General features: G+C 47.3%; 8 protein-coding genes across 8 annotated transcripts; 3 read left to right on the top strand and 5 right to left on the bottom strand.

Moving 5' to 3' along the window:
- Positions 1–1,661: 1,661 nt before the first annotated feature.
- Positions 1,662–2,870, top strand: BABINDRAFT_9678 (uncharacterized protein; the record flags this gene model as incomplete). The annotated part of the gene is made up of 1 exon (XM_019133005.1): positions 1,662–2,870. The coding sequence occupies one exon, from the start codon at positions 1,662–1,664 to the stop codon at positions 2,868–2,870; it is 1,209 nt and encodes a 402-aa protein (XP_018983403.1).
- Positions 2,871–4,878: 2,008 nt separating this feature from the next.
- On the top strand, positions 4,879–6,349 carry BABINDRAFT_163099 (uncharacterized protein). The gene has a single exon (XM_019129714.1). The coding sequence runs from the start codon at positions 5,025–5,027 to the stop codon at positions 5,946–5,948; it is 924 nt and encodes a 307-aa protein (XP_018983402.1). The 5' UTR covers positions 4,879–5,024; the 3' UTR covers positions 5,949–6,349.
- A 423-nt stretch (positions 6,350–6,772) lies between these two features.
- Positions 6,773–8,012, bottom strand: BABINDRAFT_177659 (transcription activator GCR1-like domain-containing protein). The gene has a single exon (XM_019131043.1). The coding sequence runs from the start codon at positions 7,884–7,886 to the stop codon at positions 7,143–7,145; it is 744 nt and encodes a 247-aa protein (XP_018983401.1). The 5' UTR covers positions 7,887–8,012; the 3' UTR covers positions 6,773–7,142.
- A 1,674-nt stretch (positions 8,013–9,686) lies between these two features.
- Positions 9,687–10,460, bottom strand: BABINDRAFT_163098 (N-terminal protein methyltransferase). Its single transcript, XM_019129713.1, has one exon. The coding sequence runs from the start codon at positions 10,437–10,439 to the stop codon at positions 9,711–9,713; it is 729 nt and encodes a 242-aa protein (XP_018983400.1). The 5' UTR covers positions 10,440–10,460; the 3' UTR covers positions 9,687–9,710.
- A 322-nt stretch (positions 10,461–10,782) lies between these two features.
- On the bottom strand, positions 10,783–12,229 carry SSH1 (Ssh1p). The gene has a single exon (XM_019129712.1). The coding sequence runs from the start codon at positions 12,179–12,181 to the stop codon at positions 10,787–10,789; it is 1,395 nt and encodes a 464-aa protein (XP_018983399.1). The 5' UTR covers positions 12,182–12,229; the 3' UTR covers positions 10,783–10,786.
- Positions 12,230–12,953: 724 nt separating this feature from the next.
- Positions 12,954–13,451, top strand: BABINDRAFT_168646 (uncharacterized protein; the record flags this gene model as incomplete). The annotated part of the gene is made up of 1 exon (XM_019130598.1): positions 12,954–13,451. One exon carries the CDS (start codon positions 12,954–12,956, stop codon positions 13,449–13,451), a length of 498 nt encoding a protein of 165 aa, XP_018983398.1.
- A 587-nt stretch (positions 13,452–14,038) lies between these two features.
- Positions 14,039–14,848, bottom strand: OXR1 (Oxr1p; the record flags this gene model as incomplete). The annotated part of the gene is made up of 1 exon (XM_019130891.1): positions 14,039–14,848. One exon carries the CDS (start codon positions 14,846–14,848, stop codon positions 14,039–14,041), a length of 810 nt encoding a protein of 269 aa, XP_018983397.1.
- Positions 14,849–15,527: 679 nt separating this feature from the next.
- BABINDRAFT_163095 (uncharacterized protein) lies at positions 15,528–16,664 on the bottom strand. The gene has a single exon (XM_019129711.1). The coding sequence runs from the start codon at positions 16,639–16,641 to the stop codon at positions 15,907–15,909; it is 735 nt and encodes a 244-aa protein (XP_018983396.1). The 5' UTR covers positions 16,642–16,664; the 3' UTR covers positions 15,528–15,906.
- Positions 16,665–16,970: the final 306 nt, after the last annotated feature.

The raw sequence follows: 16,970 nt of genomic DNA, 5'->3' as shown, positions 1-16,970 counted from the left end.
GAATATCTGACGGTTTGGCCATGAAGTACAAGCCTCTCCTGGCATGTGTATATTGGGGGGGGGGTGCACAATACGGGACCGGAAAGGTTGGTTTACCAAGCTATAACCTACTGTATGTGGTATGAAAAGTGTTTATTTTTTTCGTCGCTGGTTCTATATACCAGACACGGTGCTTTTGGGGTAACTTTAATTCTTCCCCGTGTACAGTTTGGCCGCTTCGAGCTTGGCTTCCTCCAAGTTTTTCACCGTCTTGACAACCCTGGCTGGGGTTCCCACGGCGACCGAATAGGATGGAATGTCTCTGGAAACGACAGCGCCGGCACCAATGGTGACACCGTCACCAATGGTCACACCTGGCAAGATAACTACGTTGCAGGAAATCCAGCAGTGGTTACCAATGGTAATAGGCTGAGCAAACTCAAGACCCGTGAGACGAACCGAAGGGTCAATTGGGTGGGTGGCGGTAGTAAGCGTGACATTTGGCCCAATAAGGCAGTCATCACCGATCATGACAAGAGAAGGGTCCAAGACGGTCAAGCTGGGGTGTTAGTAACCTTTTCAGAATCTGTAGTGTCTAAGTTAAAGGATATACGCACTTGAAGTTGGAGTAGAATCTCTTTCCGACCTTGATGTTGTAGCCGTAGTCCACGTAGAATGGTGGTTCCACGTAACTGCCTTCGCCAAAGCTACCGAAAATCCCGTCTAAGTACTGGAAACGAGCCTTGGCGTAGCTGGCAACCGAATCAAAATCCTTCAATCTGAACGAACAATAGTCCATTGTCTGTTCGGAAGAGACAATGCGACCTCTCTCTAACTCTTCATCGGTGATATCATACCTAAGTTGTTAGCAAACCGCTCCAATTCCGAAAGTGTACAGATACATACAACACACTAGAGATCATCTTCTCCCAGTTGTCGTTTCCCTTAGGGAAGTTCTTGAGGTTGTCATAAGCGAACTTGATGAGTTCTTGGTTCTTTTCAGTCGCGATCTTGTCGAGGTCTGATCCTGCCATGGTGTGTTTAAATTGAGGAATGAAATAAGTCCTAGAGCAGAAGGAAATCACCACGCTTTTATAGGTTTCTATGATGAGCTGGCAGACTGAGATTTAGCTGACTGCATCATTCGTCGACTATATTTTGTACATAACACGGTTACAAATTCCGCATATGGCAATATTTTTCCCGCGAAAGGCTTTCTGCTGCCACATTTGGAGATCTTCTCCTTTTACATGCGTACACAGGGTTCAGTGGGAGCACGTGCGTGGCGGGTGTGGCGCAGGCAGATAAAACCCCAAGCTGCAAACCGTTCACCTTACTTCCGTAAAAGTTAAGGCATCTTCGAGACTTGGAACATTAGTCTATGTTTTTTCAAACCTTTTGTCGATTCCCGAAAGCCCTCTTGGCCGTCTCTTTTACCTCCTAAGAGATTGTCAGCCTTCGATAGCTTCTCCTGTACAAAAAGCAGGTCCTCAGTCGCTACCTTAGTGGAATAAGCCCCGCCGTTCACTCTGCATCTCATTTGTCTTTGATAAGAATTTCTTTTTGTAGATTTACCTTTTTAAGCCGCAAATTATACCCACAGGTGTCTCTTTTCCTCTCGGGTTTGCAAAAAAAAATAGACCTTGGGTATTGTGGATTTACTATTGCTTCGTTATTAAACCATGCCACACCTAACTGCAGACCCCATCGATATAAGTCTCCTCCTTGAGTATCTCCCTCCGGAGATCGTTATCCGAATCTTTGAATACCTCCACCTCAACCATGTGAAGGAGTTGTTGACTTACCCTCCTACATATGAAGTAGCCTTCAACAAGTACTACAGCTCCATATGGGTAACCAGTGATCCGTTTATCGAACAAAACCGCAACGGCTACTCCCTCTTCCTCAAAATCAAACAGTTCTCGCCCCTCTTCAAGCCCAACCACCCATTAGACGGAGCGTTATCGGAGAATCCAAAGATAATACACCAAACAAACGAACGGCGCAAACCTATGAACAACCATTTGAGAAAATTACCCGTGCGCAAGCTTTTCCTTGATTTGTACGGTATCCACCAACGGTTGGTTAGCGGAAGAGGACCGATACTTGAGGAGCCTGAAGTCACAGAAGCCTTTCCAGTGCTAGAAGGTAATGCGGCCAGCAGGGTGAATCGGTGGTATGCCCCTGTTTCGCCCGTTCCGTTTGGAACCATTGATGTGGATGCATATTTCCCTAACACGCTTCGCCACTTGCTGGCCGATGTTTACTACTACCACTGCTTGATGCAAGATATTCCTTATGAGCTGGTAACCCATGGTTCCAACGTGTACTATGGTTTTAGATTGCCGGATTTATATTTCCCGCGTCATTTGAGGAAACTCTTTCTCTTGGGTAATGGACCTGTTCAATTACCACGGGTAAACTTCTCTACCTATGGGACGCTACGGGAGCTACGGTTGATTAATATATCCTTTGGGGGATGTCGCGCAAGCTATAAGGACTCGGAAGCATCCATGGTTGTGTTTCCGCCTGGTTTAGAACGACTCAGTATTATGTCTAATCCACAATTGACCGGTTTGGCGAGCCTCCAGGCGCTCCCGAAGTTCTTGAAAAGCTTGACCATCAAGGACAACCACTTGCCTTGCTTGACCCTGGCTGATTCTCAGGTCTTGCCTCCGGGCCTTGAGAGCTTAAGTCTAGAAAGCAACGGTATAGCATTCTTGTCGGACTTCAAGTTCCCTGCCGGTTTAAAAGAGTTGGTGTTGCATTACAACTGTATCACTAGCTTCATGGATGGAGTCGAGTTCCCTGAGAGGATGGAGACGTTGGATGTGGATGATTATGGGTTGTACCAAGAGTACTTGGACTCCCGGTGTGAAGTGGCGGAGTGACATACCGCGCGCGAAGGGTGATAGGAGACTGGGTTTCAGAGTCTGGTCGCTATTGGGGAAAAAAATACAAAGCTTGAGGGTTTGCAAGATTTCGGCCGTGTGGTATGATACCCGCTTTGGGTGTAAGCGGTCCAGGGTTCAATTCCCTGCTCGGCCCGGTCTTCTTTTTATACAACTGGAAAATATATTGCGATTCCAAGCGTCTCAAATTATTGTTGAGCGTGTACTCGGATCGAAGTGGAAAGGTAATCCTATTTTCTGAGAAAATCAGCCGGCGGTCGGCTACCCCCCTACATGTTCGTGTATTTGGATGGTAGCCTGCTTGATTGTATTATGGACTAATAACCTCATTAAAAGATCGCATTAAAGTAGTATAGCCAAAGACGGGTCCCATGCGTGAATTAATTTGTGGTCATTGGTTGGAATCTAATCCAAGAGAATTGTGCTGATCTGTCCTTCCAAGAGCTGAAGTTTCACTTTGTTTACAGCTTCGGTCATCAGAGGAATAGTAATGGAATGATCGTCATGTATGGTTCTGGCCTCAGACTCATAAAGCTCTAATTATCGAAACCGCCGGAACAAAAATCTCTGTGGTGCATCAAACTTGGGATATAGGGTGAGTGCAAAAGAGCATATGTGACCTAATGGATTCAGGGCGGAGGTTTTTAAGATTAGGCCCATAGTTATTCCCCTGCCATTAGAAAATCATGGCCCTTAATATCTGGGGATATGTTTTTTACCCCTCGTAAGCCAAATTATACGAAGATGGATCTCAGGGAGATGTAGGTCGGTGCTGCGTTTCAGGTCCCAATTTGCTAACTTGGTGCTATAGCTGGTTGTGGTTTATTCTAGAGAAAACACCTGGGTTAAGCGATCTGTATAGGTGTAAAGTTGAAGAGGCCAATCACCCTGCTATGCAGAGCTGCTTTCCTGTGACCTTTGGACCAGAGAAAGTAAATCATCCCCTGGTTCTGGGTAAACTCTGCACGGCCTTTCTGGCGGAGAAACGAAATGACATTTTTTGGAGCCAGGGGAGAATAAGCTGTGCATACAACTAGGAACACTGTTAGGAAAACTGTTCGGGTCTCCGTAGTGCCAAAGCGCTTGTGGCAATGCAATTCATGCATGAGGGGATGTTGTGTAGACCATAGAACTGAACATTGTTCGTTTTCATGCGGGTAAGCGGTGTTGTTGTCATTCATTTATCCGTGATGACGGCGATAATAAAATTTACATTTTCGATTGGTGTCACACTAGTCTGTATTCCCACCTATCGGATTATTTATCATCGGTTATCGAAGTGTGTCGCGATATTCTATACGGCTATCAATTGGGGTTGGCACGTGCGCTTTCCTTCGCCCAGGAAACCCTGCCACGAAAGAACAAGGGTGAAATTACATATGTTTACAACTTTTTATTGCGCAACGAGTGAATTTGTTAACTTTCAATAAAAGATTAAGTTTGTCGAGTGTAACTCATATACTCGAGGGGGTACGTTACCAACAGCCATGGTGTCGACAAGTAGAAACCCCAGCACCACCGGATAAGCCCCTGGTGCCTATCGGTACGTATTAAACGCTAGCTAGCCAAGCGGTGTCCATATAATAATTTTCAGAGCAGCATTGTGACATGTGAAATTACTTTTGGGAGCAACGGGAGCATTTCTAGGGTGCTGAATGCGCAAGCCAAGAAAATTAGGCTGTTCGGAGAAACTGAAAGTTTACCTTAATTTGGCAGCCGCTCACCGCCTCTGAGGTATCGTATGTTCGCCCTGTATATTTAGCCTTGCGTCATGCGAAAAGTTAGACGCACGTCCACCCGTTGCCCAAATCAACAGTGCTCAAATGGCGGAAAAGTCGTAAACGGAGTTGTGCATTTTTATCCCGAAATACTTGGATAATATCTCTGTTTTCCCGTTTCCTGTACAAAAAAAGTTTGGAGTTCTATTTTAAGTTCCAGGGCTGACCAAATGGTTATTTCGAGGGTATTCCACCCGGTGCGGAAACTAGCCCCGTGCAACCCCGCATCCCCCTGCACGTCGGAGTCGAAGCTAAATCTATATAAGGCGAGAGAACTGCATTTTATTCCCAGATCTCTGCTCTGAACTTCCTGTCCACAATCCCAGCAGAACTTAACTCCCCCTAAATACATACTATGACTGTGGCACTTGCTCAAAGAAACATCAGAGAATTGGATGCTACGGACGATGACATCCTCCTTGTCAATCAGTTGAAGGCGAAAATGCACGCAGCGGATGCTGCATGGAACGCCGAATCCAACTTTGACCAAGAGAAGGACAGGGACGTATTTCGCCAGTATGAAACAGCTTGCGATCTGGTCAAAACCTTCTACAAGGAACAGCACACGAAGCAAACCGTCGAGTTCAACATCAAAGTCCGCGAGGGCTTGGCCAAAACCAAGCGTGACTCCATGAGCGTCTGGGACGCCTTAATTAAGTTGGACGGGCTCGTTGATGATTCTGATCCCGACACTGAACTGTCCCAAATCGAACATGCCTTGCAAACCGCTGAGGCTATGAGAAGGGACGGCAAGCCAAGGTGGATGCAGCTTACCGGGTTGATTCACGATATGGGTAAGATGTTGTACTTCTACGATGCCGACGGTCAGTGGGATGTTGTTGGTGACACCTTCCCAGTGGGCTGCAAGTACTCGGACAAGATTGTATACCCAGATACGTTTGTGGATAACCCAGATTATTGCCATCCGGTTTACTCTACCGAGTTGGGGATCTACGAGAAACACTGTGGCTTGGACAATGTCATGTTATCCTGGGGCCACGACGAGTACTTGTACCATCTTGCCAAGGAGCAATCTACTTTGCCGGAAGAATCCTTGGCGATGATTAGATTCCACTCCTTCTACCCTTGGCACTCGGAAGGGGCCTACAGTTACTTGATGAATGGAGAAAAGGACGAAAGGGCTATGAAGGCCGTGTTGGCATTCAACCCTTACGATTTGTACTCCAAGAACGACGAAAGATGCGATGTTGCCAAGTTAAAAGACTACTACTGTGAATTAATTGATGAATTCTTCCCAAACAAGTTGGTGCAGTTTTAGATAGCGACGGTTATCACTAGCCCTCACCATGCTTGATTTGGCTCCATGTTCTCTTCCCTGTATGGGAGCCGCTTATTTAATCCTTTTATTCTCACTCTCGTCTTACTATTCCGAATTTGTTTGGGTTTCAGTTCTGAAAAGACATATAATACAAATAACCCTCTAGCATCTTTCGGTAGTTATCCAAATGGCCCAGATAGTTGGTGAAGAGTGTTTTCGGTCACGTGTGCAGCTGACTAGCTCGCAGGTTGTTCGGTATCCTGTCAAATCTACATATTACACGTAAGGTTTGAGTCCATGGTGCGGCTTCAGTAAATATACAAATATTATATGGTGTCAATTATCGCTCTATATATATTTAGATCCAAAGAATATATATTGCTGTATAATGCTAGTATTGGTTGAGTTTTAGCAATCTGTAGCTGAATATTGTTGGTGCCTATGCTAATAAACGGTAATTACTCATGATTATTTACTTGTCCTCAGGCGAGGTAAGAAATTTTTGAGTACATAAATAAAGTGTGTATGTTTGTCAATAACGAGAGTAAAAACCACGTATGCCTTTTTATAAGCAATTAATTCGTTCATCAAATTTTTGATTATACTAAAATCTTGATCATTGTTTAATGTTATTTTGGTGCACAGTATGGAGTTCCTTTTTACAAGTATAAAACAATCCTGTGACATTTGTATATTTGAACAGATTCCAATATTACATTTATGCGTATATGTAGTAAATTATGAATACAGATTATATTCTTACTTGGGAGTTTTATCCAGTTACCGTTATAATCAAAATATGTGATGGACGTATAAAAAGGATTAAAGATTTTATCTAGTGGCGATTTGCCTCATCTAAATTAACGGCCGTTTGGCCGAGTGATCTAAGGCGCCTGACTCAAGATCAGATCTCAAAAGACGTATGCTTTCGAACCACTTAGCGGTCATTATCTCTTTAAACCTTCGATATACAAGGCTCTAAGCTACTTTTTCAACCTGTTCTTTCTGGGGGTTTCATTTTATAAACCGTTTCGGACCTGCGGCTCTACTACCGGAGAATTTCCAAGGGCGTGAAAGAAAAAAAAAAGCATCGCTGATTTAATTTGAGACATCGACCGTTCTAACTAGCCTTACTCATAAGTTATGCGTGGAGTTTTTCCCAGTAAATGCTAAAATATGCTCGTTATCCAACCTTCACGTGGACTGATGCTTTTTGAAGACTTCAGGAAGCTTCACCGTTTTCGAGTTCATACAAACGGACAACGATATTTTGTTCGTGTCAAGAAACCTCTGAAGCATCTTGATGGAACCATCGCGCGTAAGCCCGTTACGAATGCCGTTCTCCACCGTGTCATACACTATCTTCCGCCTTCCGTAAGTCTTGGACAGTGTGTAGGCGGACCTGCCACGCCAGACCTCTCCATACCGCCTTTCTAATTCCAAGGGACACGGAATATTGTTTCTTCGCTCGCAAAACTCTGTGTATATTTCTTCGATAGACTCCGGTGCATTGGCGAAGCGAAACCCATGGCCATCTGGGTATTCAGCTTGCACAAGAGCTTGCCGCATATGTTTGGGTAATCCTATGGCTGGCTTTGTCAAAGTATCAGGGCCAGTCTGCGTGTAGGCGTTGCTGCGAGCCAAAGGGCGTGGCTGTGGCTTGGATTCCACCTGCATGGCTCTGTATTTACTTCGCAAACGATGAATATCCTGGTGGAGCCTTTCGATTTCTTTGGACATGGCATCGACTGTGCCCTCCAATCTTTCCAATAGCCCAGCATCAGTGGGGCCCTTTAGTTCCGTGGGACTACTGGGGTTCAGATGAGTCATCGAAAAGCGGTCCCCCACAAGAGAGTCGGGGGTGAGACTTAAATACCCAGAGGCGATTCGTCTTGGAGGGGCAGGGGGAAGATAACGAATAGGAGTGGTACTGAACATCAGCAACAAAGAGTTATGTGGTATACTGAATATAACGAGAGGCGTAGAATCTATCCAAGTGTGGTCGAGGGTGAGCTGATTAACGAGCACGGCTCTCCTGATGCTAGGGACTACGCAGAGGTTTTTATAACACCTCAGCCGCTCCACTCCGATCGGCCGTAGGCTCGATTGTTTTCTTATCCTGGTCAAGTATGCAGTGTCGGTGTTCCAGAACATGCATAATACCAGGGCCGGGATAAAACCCTTGATCCGTTAGGAGCTTAGAGCCAGTGTACCAGGCACGACAGCTTTAGGCGCGCGAAACAATAATCAAGCGTAAAAGCTTAAAAAATACAACGGGCGATCCCACTATTTGGCACCAGCACAGGCCGTTGTTTCTAAACGCACGGTAAACAATAGGGTATGCACCGACTCAAAGAAAAACGCGGATGTGGTGGACATACAATGTCTAAAGCATCACGGCGGATGAGGTTTGGCGTTCTTTAGTTATAGGCTACCCTTATACATGTCTTGCAATTGCAAAAGAATTACAATCTGAGGGAGATGTTTGCCCGAATATTTTCTTGCGTGAGAAAGTGGAGACGGTTCAATAAAATTGCTGATAGCAAAATGACAAGTATCAGCTTAGCGCAGGCTAGAGTTTAGTACTGGACTCGGGAAATGGTGAAGTACGTACTTGCAGATTTTGCGGGGCGGCTTTGCTTAGCCGAAATCCGGAGGTGAGACCCCTGAGGCTCAGACCACATGGAGTTTCGGGAAGAAAATTGCGAAATAGCCAATGGAATCCATACCTAATATCAGAGTAGGGCTGACTCAAAAGAGGAACCGATATACGAGGAGTGGAAGTCTGCGCAGGGAAGAAGTTGAAATTCCGAGGTGCACAAGTAAGCTACTACTGGGTTTAGAGAATTGAAGGGCACGGCACGCAGGGCTAGAATTACACTATAAATTGGTCTTTAGTGCCCAATATCTGTCAGTGCGTTAAGCCGGGCGTCAGCACAGGCGAGGCCGGTAGCTACAGGGTTTATGTTAGAGAAGCACAAACCCTGTATGCACGTGTTGGAGCCATGTGGTTGCTCTACCTCTACGTAACAATTTTCTATAACCCCAATTTCTGATACACAAGAAAGGTGGAATAACGGTAACTCCACTCATTTTTGAATTATTCCAGGGGCTAACATCAGAGCTGAGACGAAGGAAGATCAAAGGCTCGGGAGACGGGTGAGTGGCGGACCTAGCCTTTGTGGGGATCAGTGCAGCAAGACTTATTTTTTATCTTCGAAAATCTAGGTTCGCAATTTAAATGTTTGAGAGGAAGCCCAATTAATTGTGGAGGTTCAAAAAGCTTAGAGGAGGATGCAAGACAAACCTTTGATCCCTGGTGGCTTACATTGGTACCCATGCCGTCTTGTACCCTAGACATGCTTTCGGTTACTATATCGAATCCCTGTAACAGAACCCATAGAGCCGATTTATTATATACCGCCTTTGTTCTGTTATCTTCATACAGATAACGATGCGGCATTACAAGCTATTTGTCTTACCCCAGTAAAAGGACCCACACTTAGGGCGTGAACCAGTTGTAATACCGACATGCTTTCCCGCTGCAAACGTAGACTCGCACTGTCAAATTGTGAGTTACGGTCTAAAATAGTCGAAGATACCCGCAGTGAGTTTGTGGGGACTGAAAAATAACCGGCTGTAGCTGTTAAAGCCGCTCACCGACAATTTTCTGGGGTAAAGATGTATAGGGCTGATATCATTGGCACATGGCAGCCTGTATCTTTTGGTGTCTCTACGGGGGAATATCGAAACCATACTATATTACACCATCTTCAAGGCGTACATTCTTACCGGGAACAACTCTCTTGGCAAGCCCTTCTGTTGCTCCACGGCAATCAACTTCAACCCCGCCTGCTCAAATAACTGTCTAAACTTGGCATCGGTTCTGGTCACAGACGAATCCTCCTCGTCAAACACATCTTCACCCAGGGAGTTGTTCTCCTTGACCACGATGGTTCCGTTTGGCTGTAACCCGGCCTTACATCTGTCTAAGAACTTTAAAAATTCCTCGTCAGGCAAATGCCCCACGCACCACTGGCACCAAATCAACCAATATTTACCAGTTTCTGGCGTCCAGTGTTGCATCCCGACCGGGAAGATCTCCCCAATCTTGCCCTCGGTGTATAATGGAGCTAACTCTATCAGCATCTGCTGCACAAATGGCACCACTGGCTCAACCAAATCTACCTTATCGCAGTGTTTGTGCAACATGTCTCTGGTGACACGGCCGATACCAGCGCCGATGTCCACCCCGTACTTGACTTGACCCGCCGCAGGGGTCATTCTGGTGCGTAACTTGCGGAGAAATGTGGACGAGCCGATGGCGTCTGCCTTTGGCACCGAGGTGTTGCCGTAGCCCCCAAGAACGCCGTCCACGGTGGCGGGGATGGAGGTCCAATAGTCGATAGCATCGTCATAGTTGATCTGAGAGTCTGGAAACTCTGTAGGGCTCGGACCCGGGGTTTCTGAGCTGATAGTTTTAGCTGGCATGTAGAAGGGTTAGGCGTGTGAGAGGGTTATAAAGAGAAGCGGTTCATGTTTACAAATTTGTTTTACGCGCGTATTTTTTTTCTTTCAACGCGCATCATGCACGCAGGTGGGATACACGATTCGGGTTAGTAACAATTACCAACTTAGATTGTGTATTAATACTTGGGTAGGGATATGATAAAGTCCAAAGTCATGGACTGAGAAACAAAGAGAGCCAATAGTGGCAGCTGACAGGGCCTTTGCTTATCTCTAGATATGCTCCCGAGAATGGATCTACACCTTCACCCTTGTCTACACAGACTTAGGTTATACAAGATATATATATATATATTTTTGAATTATAGTGGCTACTGGGCACCGCCCAAGACGCTGGCAAACTGGGAAGTACCGCCTTGCTGGAACTCAGACACAAAGTCCTCCAAGAAGACAAAGCCGGCACCCACGGCGATGACAACGGCGGCACCCTTGCCCAAGCCGCCGAGGTACTCGGTAACCAAGGAGATGACGGCGAGCAAGGCGGCACCGGTGACGGAAGCAGTCAAGATGACCTTGTTCAACTCCTTGATGACGGAGGCGTCTCTCTTACCGTTCAACGCAATGCTCTGCTTCTTGAACTCGGCGGCGAGCTCCTTCCCAGCGGAGCCGGAAGTGAGGGACCAGACACTGGCGAACCAGACGGCAGAGAGCACAACAAAGGCGCCAAACACAACAGTTCTGATAGGCGAAACCAAGGTGCCGACAAGCGAGGGTGGTGGAGACAAGTAGTACAAGACGTAGTCGGTGACAAACGTGGCGACCGGTGCCGGGGCGACGGCCGCGACAAAGTAGCCCGCCAAGTGGATGTTGAAGAGCGCAGTATAGGCAAAGAGGATCGGCATGGAGCCGGTGAACATCAATCTGACCGGGTAGGCGGAGTAGATCTTGCGCAACTGGGTGGATCTAATTGGCAATTCCACGCGGAAGTTCTGGAAGTAGATCAAGACAAGGATGGTTGCGAGCGCGAGCACCACCTGCGGCAAGTTGGCGAGGTGAGTTCTGGTGCAGACGGTCCGCAAACTAGCGATTGGGGAGGACAAGATGTTACGGACAAGGTGCACCAAGACACCGCGAGACTCGTACGTGTCTGGCGCGACCAAGACCTGGTCCAAGCCGGCCACGTCGGTGACGATGGAGGTGGCCACGTTCAAGGTGATGAACGCGAGTGCACCAGAGCCGAAGCCGTAGCCCTTATCCATAATCTCAGACAACAAGGTGAACACGATACCGGTTCCGGCGACCTGCAATCCGACGAACGCGTAGGCACCGGCGGAGGCGAGCGGTGGGTAGTACCCGGAGACAAGGAGGATAACGGTGTATACGATAGACAAAACAATAGAAAGCAACTTCTGCGCGGTCTGGAACAACTCACGGTCCAGTCTGACCGACAAGTTCACAGAGATGTACTTCAAGCCCGCGAGGAGCTGGAACACGAAGCCTGCGGTGACAACTGGCAACAAGCCGAGCTCCAAGAGTGTCAACGGCTCAGCACCAAACACCGGCGTCAACCACAGGAAGGGGTTACTTTCGAGCGCAAAGTCCTTTGGGAGGCCGTAGATCGGGAGGCCCGCGAGCAAGTACACGAACCCAAGCGAGACCGTGAACAACACCTTGTCGTCGAAGGTCACACGCTCGATGGGCGTTTCGATTTCCGGCAAAAGCGGAAGGAAGGGCTTGACCAAGTCAAGAAGACGGAACCCACTCATTGTATGGATATAGATAGGAATTGGGAGATAGAGGACCGTGGGGTTTTTTTGTGGGAATCGTTAGGCGTTTTGTTATCGGGTGAAAAACCGGCGCGAACGTCGATGGGAGTGTCGAAAAAGGTCGTGTGTGGCGAGTCGTCATACGAGCTCCCACCGGGAGGCAGGGCCTGGTCACGGGACCTCCAGCCACGGAGAATACTTGACAAGGCTTGGACTGAGTCCGGTATTTGACGAGAATATACCGGTAAGAAAAAAACAACCTTGTCAGCCGTATTTATTGACGTTTATGTATATGTAAAAGCATATATATGTAGGGGGAATTTTCCCAAGATATCTGCAAGGAATTGCTTAAATGTGACATCGGAGGAAGGTGTGAGCTAAGGATAGATTGATAGTATTAGATTATACATATCCATAAACCCCAGGAAAAAAAATTAAACCTCCAGTAATTGGTCAACTCCTCCAATAGTTTCAAGCTGGTGGGATAAACCATTACTCTAGTATGAATATCAAACAAGGTACGGATGCCTGGCGTGGAGATTGAGCGCCACGGGCTCAAAGCAGGGCAGCCGTGGCGTAATATGGCGGTGCATGCACGTTTGCCCTATCTACTAGACTGAAAAAAGTCCCGGATTCGGCATTGTGGATGCGGTATATCGGGAGCAACAGCCTTAACAAAGCCGAGAGCTCGTTCCCGGTACCATCACTACGTATCCTTTCCTATCTGAGGATCAGCGTCCTTTTAAAGTGCAGCGCTTGCCAAACATATTCCATGCCCGAGACCCGGTCCGTGCGGTCCCACTCAAGGTCGCCCTCCATCGATGCCCTGAGCTTTGTGGTTGTTCCCGTTGAAGACGATACCGAAGAGTACGTTTCCGACGCTTCGTCATCGCTTTCATACGCAGGAAGTGTCAATGAGGGGTCTCGACCGTTCAGTTCCATTGACTATCTCACCAACTCGTTGCACAACACATTACAGTCTATCGAGCTAGATCGGGCGATGGTGCTCCAGGCACAGTTTAGCGGACGGCTAAGGGCCAAAAGCATGGAGTTGCACGAATTGATGACAGAGGTGGAGGAAAAGTTGCGCGAAGTGATCCAATTGTGCACCGAAACGAAACCGATCGTCAGGCAGACCAAACAGGACTTGCAATGGGCGGACAAACACGTCACGAAGTTGATGAAGGTGGCGAGCAAGGAATGGCCCATTGAGTATAACAAGGGCAAGGATAAGGTGATTAATCGCGTGATTGACGAAGACGGTCCTTAGGGTTCAGAGGCAGGGCCAGCTGGCTCTACGACTATCATAACTAATCACCTCGCCCATAAAGCCCCGAGCGTGGACAACGCACCGAGCTGGATCCTCTCCGTCATAAAATCTAGGCGGGGCAATGTTAACTGGAAGAATATCCGATTTGTTACTATCCAAGATTCCTGTTACTCCCCGACGACCCTGGGCCTCTGACCATCCTGCAGAAGCATGTTCACCATTTGACCCCTCACACAGTTTATAAAACATAGATGGTGAGTGCCATTTCTCATACTGCATTACGATACAAGTGTTATAGCTATAAAAGTCCACCACAGATGTTGGGATGTAATTGAAGGGCGCCGAAAGATTGCTACAGGGCCGACTCGCAATAAACATTTAGACAATAAGGTATAAGTCATATTAGCATATTCAGTGTAGTAAGAGCAATACACCAGTAAGCGCTCAGATATCACGGTAGCCCAAGATGGACAGACCACACAGTGGCGTTGGGGGCAAACAGAGATCTATACTAGGAGGGCCAAGGCTGGGCAAAACCAGTCGCCTCCTTTCACACCCCCAGCAAATTCCTCCCTCCATTATTACCTCTAGCTCCCTACGCGCCAGACCTCCAACCCATATATCTTAAACTTCTTGCCCGCATCACTCAAGCACTCGTTGCCAAATGTCAAGCACGGATGACTGTATCCGTTTTCAATATCTGCATCAATCCACAACCCAAACTGGTTGGTGAGGTTATCGGTGCCGCCGCTGCCAATGGCAATCGAGTTCCGATTACTGTAAATCAAAAAGTCGTTCTCCCCCGTGTATGGGAACGCTTTAAACTGCATCGTCTTTTCAGTATTACTGTGCACGGTGTGGTGCACCGTACCATCAGCGCCCTCGTACTGGTTCATCGCTACAAACGAACACTTCCATAAGAAACACTCTCCGTTACCGTAGAAGCGTCTGGATTCCACCGGACGGAGATACTCGTTCAAGTAGGCCCCAAAGATGTTTCCCGCATGATCCTTGATGACCATTACGTAGCCGTTTCGGCGGAGCGGCGATAAGTCGGCCCCATTTCCGGTGGTAATCACGCGTTTGACTTCGCTGCCCATGAACCCCTCATCGCTGCCCAGATACAAGCTCGTCTTGCGGCGGAGCGCCACTGTGGGGTCGCAGTTCTGGTAGAGGGTTTGCAATGACGTTCCGTGCTGTTCCATCCCGTAAACCAACTCCCATTCATGGTACAATTGCAAGCGCACCGGCATCAAAGCGCGAACTTCGTTCGCAATCTCCACGTTTAGGAGCTTCCGTTTTGTCGCTCGGCTCCATCCCACGAGAGTGAGCTCTGTTAAGTAATCGTCAACTTCATCCGGTTCGATCCTCTCTACCTGGTTCGTTTCTGTGTTCATTTCCCGGTTCAAATCGCTGTGTTTGCGGCTGCGGCTTCTGGGTCTCCAGGGCCACGAATCGGGTTTGGTTGACACGTCCGATGTATCGGTGTCCTGAGTGGAGGGTGGTGTTTGGGTCTTATGACCGCCAAATAAGGAGCGTAATCGGGAGGGCTGGCGTCTGAGGAGGGGGTCTGTGGTCCCAGGAGTCGTCATGATGAGCCGTGTTGCTAGAAGGAAGAGGAAGGCGAGAGCAGCAGCCGAGTTTTGATTGCTGCACGTGCGCGAAAGCTGGGGGCTGAAAACTGGGTCATGGGGATTACGCTTTGATACAACCATGGACCGGAATTTAGTGTCATATACACTGTCAAGTATTTATATAATGGCTTAGCTAGAAATAAAAGCGACACTTGGAGCGAACGGCTTGAGGGTTAATATGGCTTGCTGCGGTATGATGTCTGGATAGCCCCACAGATGAGTTTGTACTGCTAAACCACAAATTATTGAAAAGGGGCGGTATTTATTCTTTATAACCGCAAATTGGAAACTCTTTAGTTCGTGAGAACCCATGAAAGCTCTTGGACTTGAAATGTTTCGGAATCCATGTGTGTATCTAAGATGCTGTAGAGATAACGTCATACTGCATATCTTATCGTGGGGTGTGACAGATGAAGGGGACCCTTTTACAGCACTGTTATGTCCCTGAGTTCATAGGCACTATTAAAAAAGATACGATATATATTTGGATAAATCCGCTACGATAACACACCCGAATTGAGTTTCCAACCTTACCGTAGCTCGAAGATAAGAGGTGGGTCATTTCCGGACTAGACCAGGAAAGCAAATGGAGTTACGCCTAAACTCACCAATTAATGTGTAGCGTACATATTTTCACCTGTCATGTAATATTTGTACTTTTCTGTGTATTCTGATAGAACTTCAGCGACAGGAATGCCCCCAAAACCTAATCAATATTGCAAAGTATCCCTTGTGAAGGTTAGAGATATGTAGGATAAACGGATATTGCTTAGCCACTAAGGGCAAGATCCCAGTTAAAGCATGTAAATAAACAATCCACCTCAGAGCATTCCCTTCTCTCCAAGTACTGCAATAAAGTCCAAGACCTCCTCGTTCTCGGTCTCCAACTCCTTTCTGATCAAGTTCTTGAAGAAATTGTTTTTACCTGTCGCACCACTGTACTTTTCGGGAATTACAACAGCCACACCGTTGATCGTCTTCCGCACCTGCTTAAGCTCTGTCGGTGAAACGTGTTTATTTTTGCACTTGCTCCCAAACTGGCACTTCCCGTTCCGTAAAAAGAACTTGCACAGTCTCTGTTGAGGCTGTGGTCGTTTGGCGGGAGGGCCGTCGAGGACCACTTCCGACTGCCGCTTTTCTGCTGCTTCCTTGGTTTTCTCTTGCTGCTTTACTCTTTCATCCTCCTTCTCGGTTAAACGTTTCCGCGACGGCCATCTTTTCTTTCTCTCTTCGATCCATTTGGCAATATCCTCCTCAGACTCCAAGGTGATGTTGGTGCCGTGGATAAGCACAGGTTCTCCCTTCGGCTGGGCTGGCACTAGTGATTCTACCGAGATATCCAGAGTCCCGGCAAAGGCAAACTCCTTGGTACTGTTTTCCTGGGGCGGTTCGTCGTCCGAGCCCGAATCAGAATCAATGTAGCCTTGGAGTAATGAGATACCTGGAGACGGGGTCCGTTGTTCGTTGGACTTGGGGAGATGTGTAGGCAATCCAGGGAGGGCAATTGGACTGTGGGACTCGCCCGATTGGTTTGGGATATGCTGTGGAAGTGACATTGGGGAGGTGGTATTGTGGTCTAGAGTAGGAAGGAAGATAGATCTGTCAGACGCACGCTTTTAACAAAAAATATGGTGCATAAAAAATCCTGCAAGATGCAGGTTGGGAAGTGCTCCTAACTGACATGTCTTTAGAAGCTCTGGAGTTATGTTTCAACACCCTTTGATTAGAAAGAGGCTAAGAATAATGTTACTCAACGATCCAAGCTGCTATATATCAATGGGATTATGTGATAAACGATGGGTACTGAGGTAGGGGACGAAGTGGAGGTGCCTCATCTCCAAGATTAGATTAAATATGCGCTGTATAATTAGGTGTCTTATGTGGC

The sequence above is a fragment of the Babjeviella inositovora genome, assembly GCF_001661335.1.
Source record: "Babjeviella inositovora NRRL Y-12698 unplaced genomic scaffold BABINscaffold_12, whole genome shotgun sequence".
Classification (NCBI taxonomy): domain Eukaryota; kingdom Fungi; phylum Ascomycota; class Pichiomycetes; order Serinales; genus Babjeviella; species Babjeviella inositovora.
This window is presented reverse-complemented; position numbering and strand designations above follow the sequence as displayed.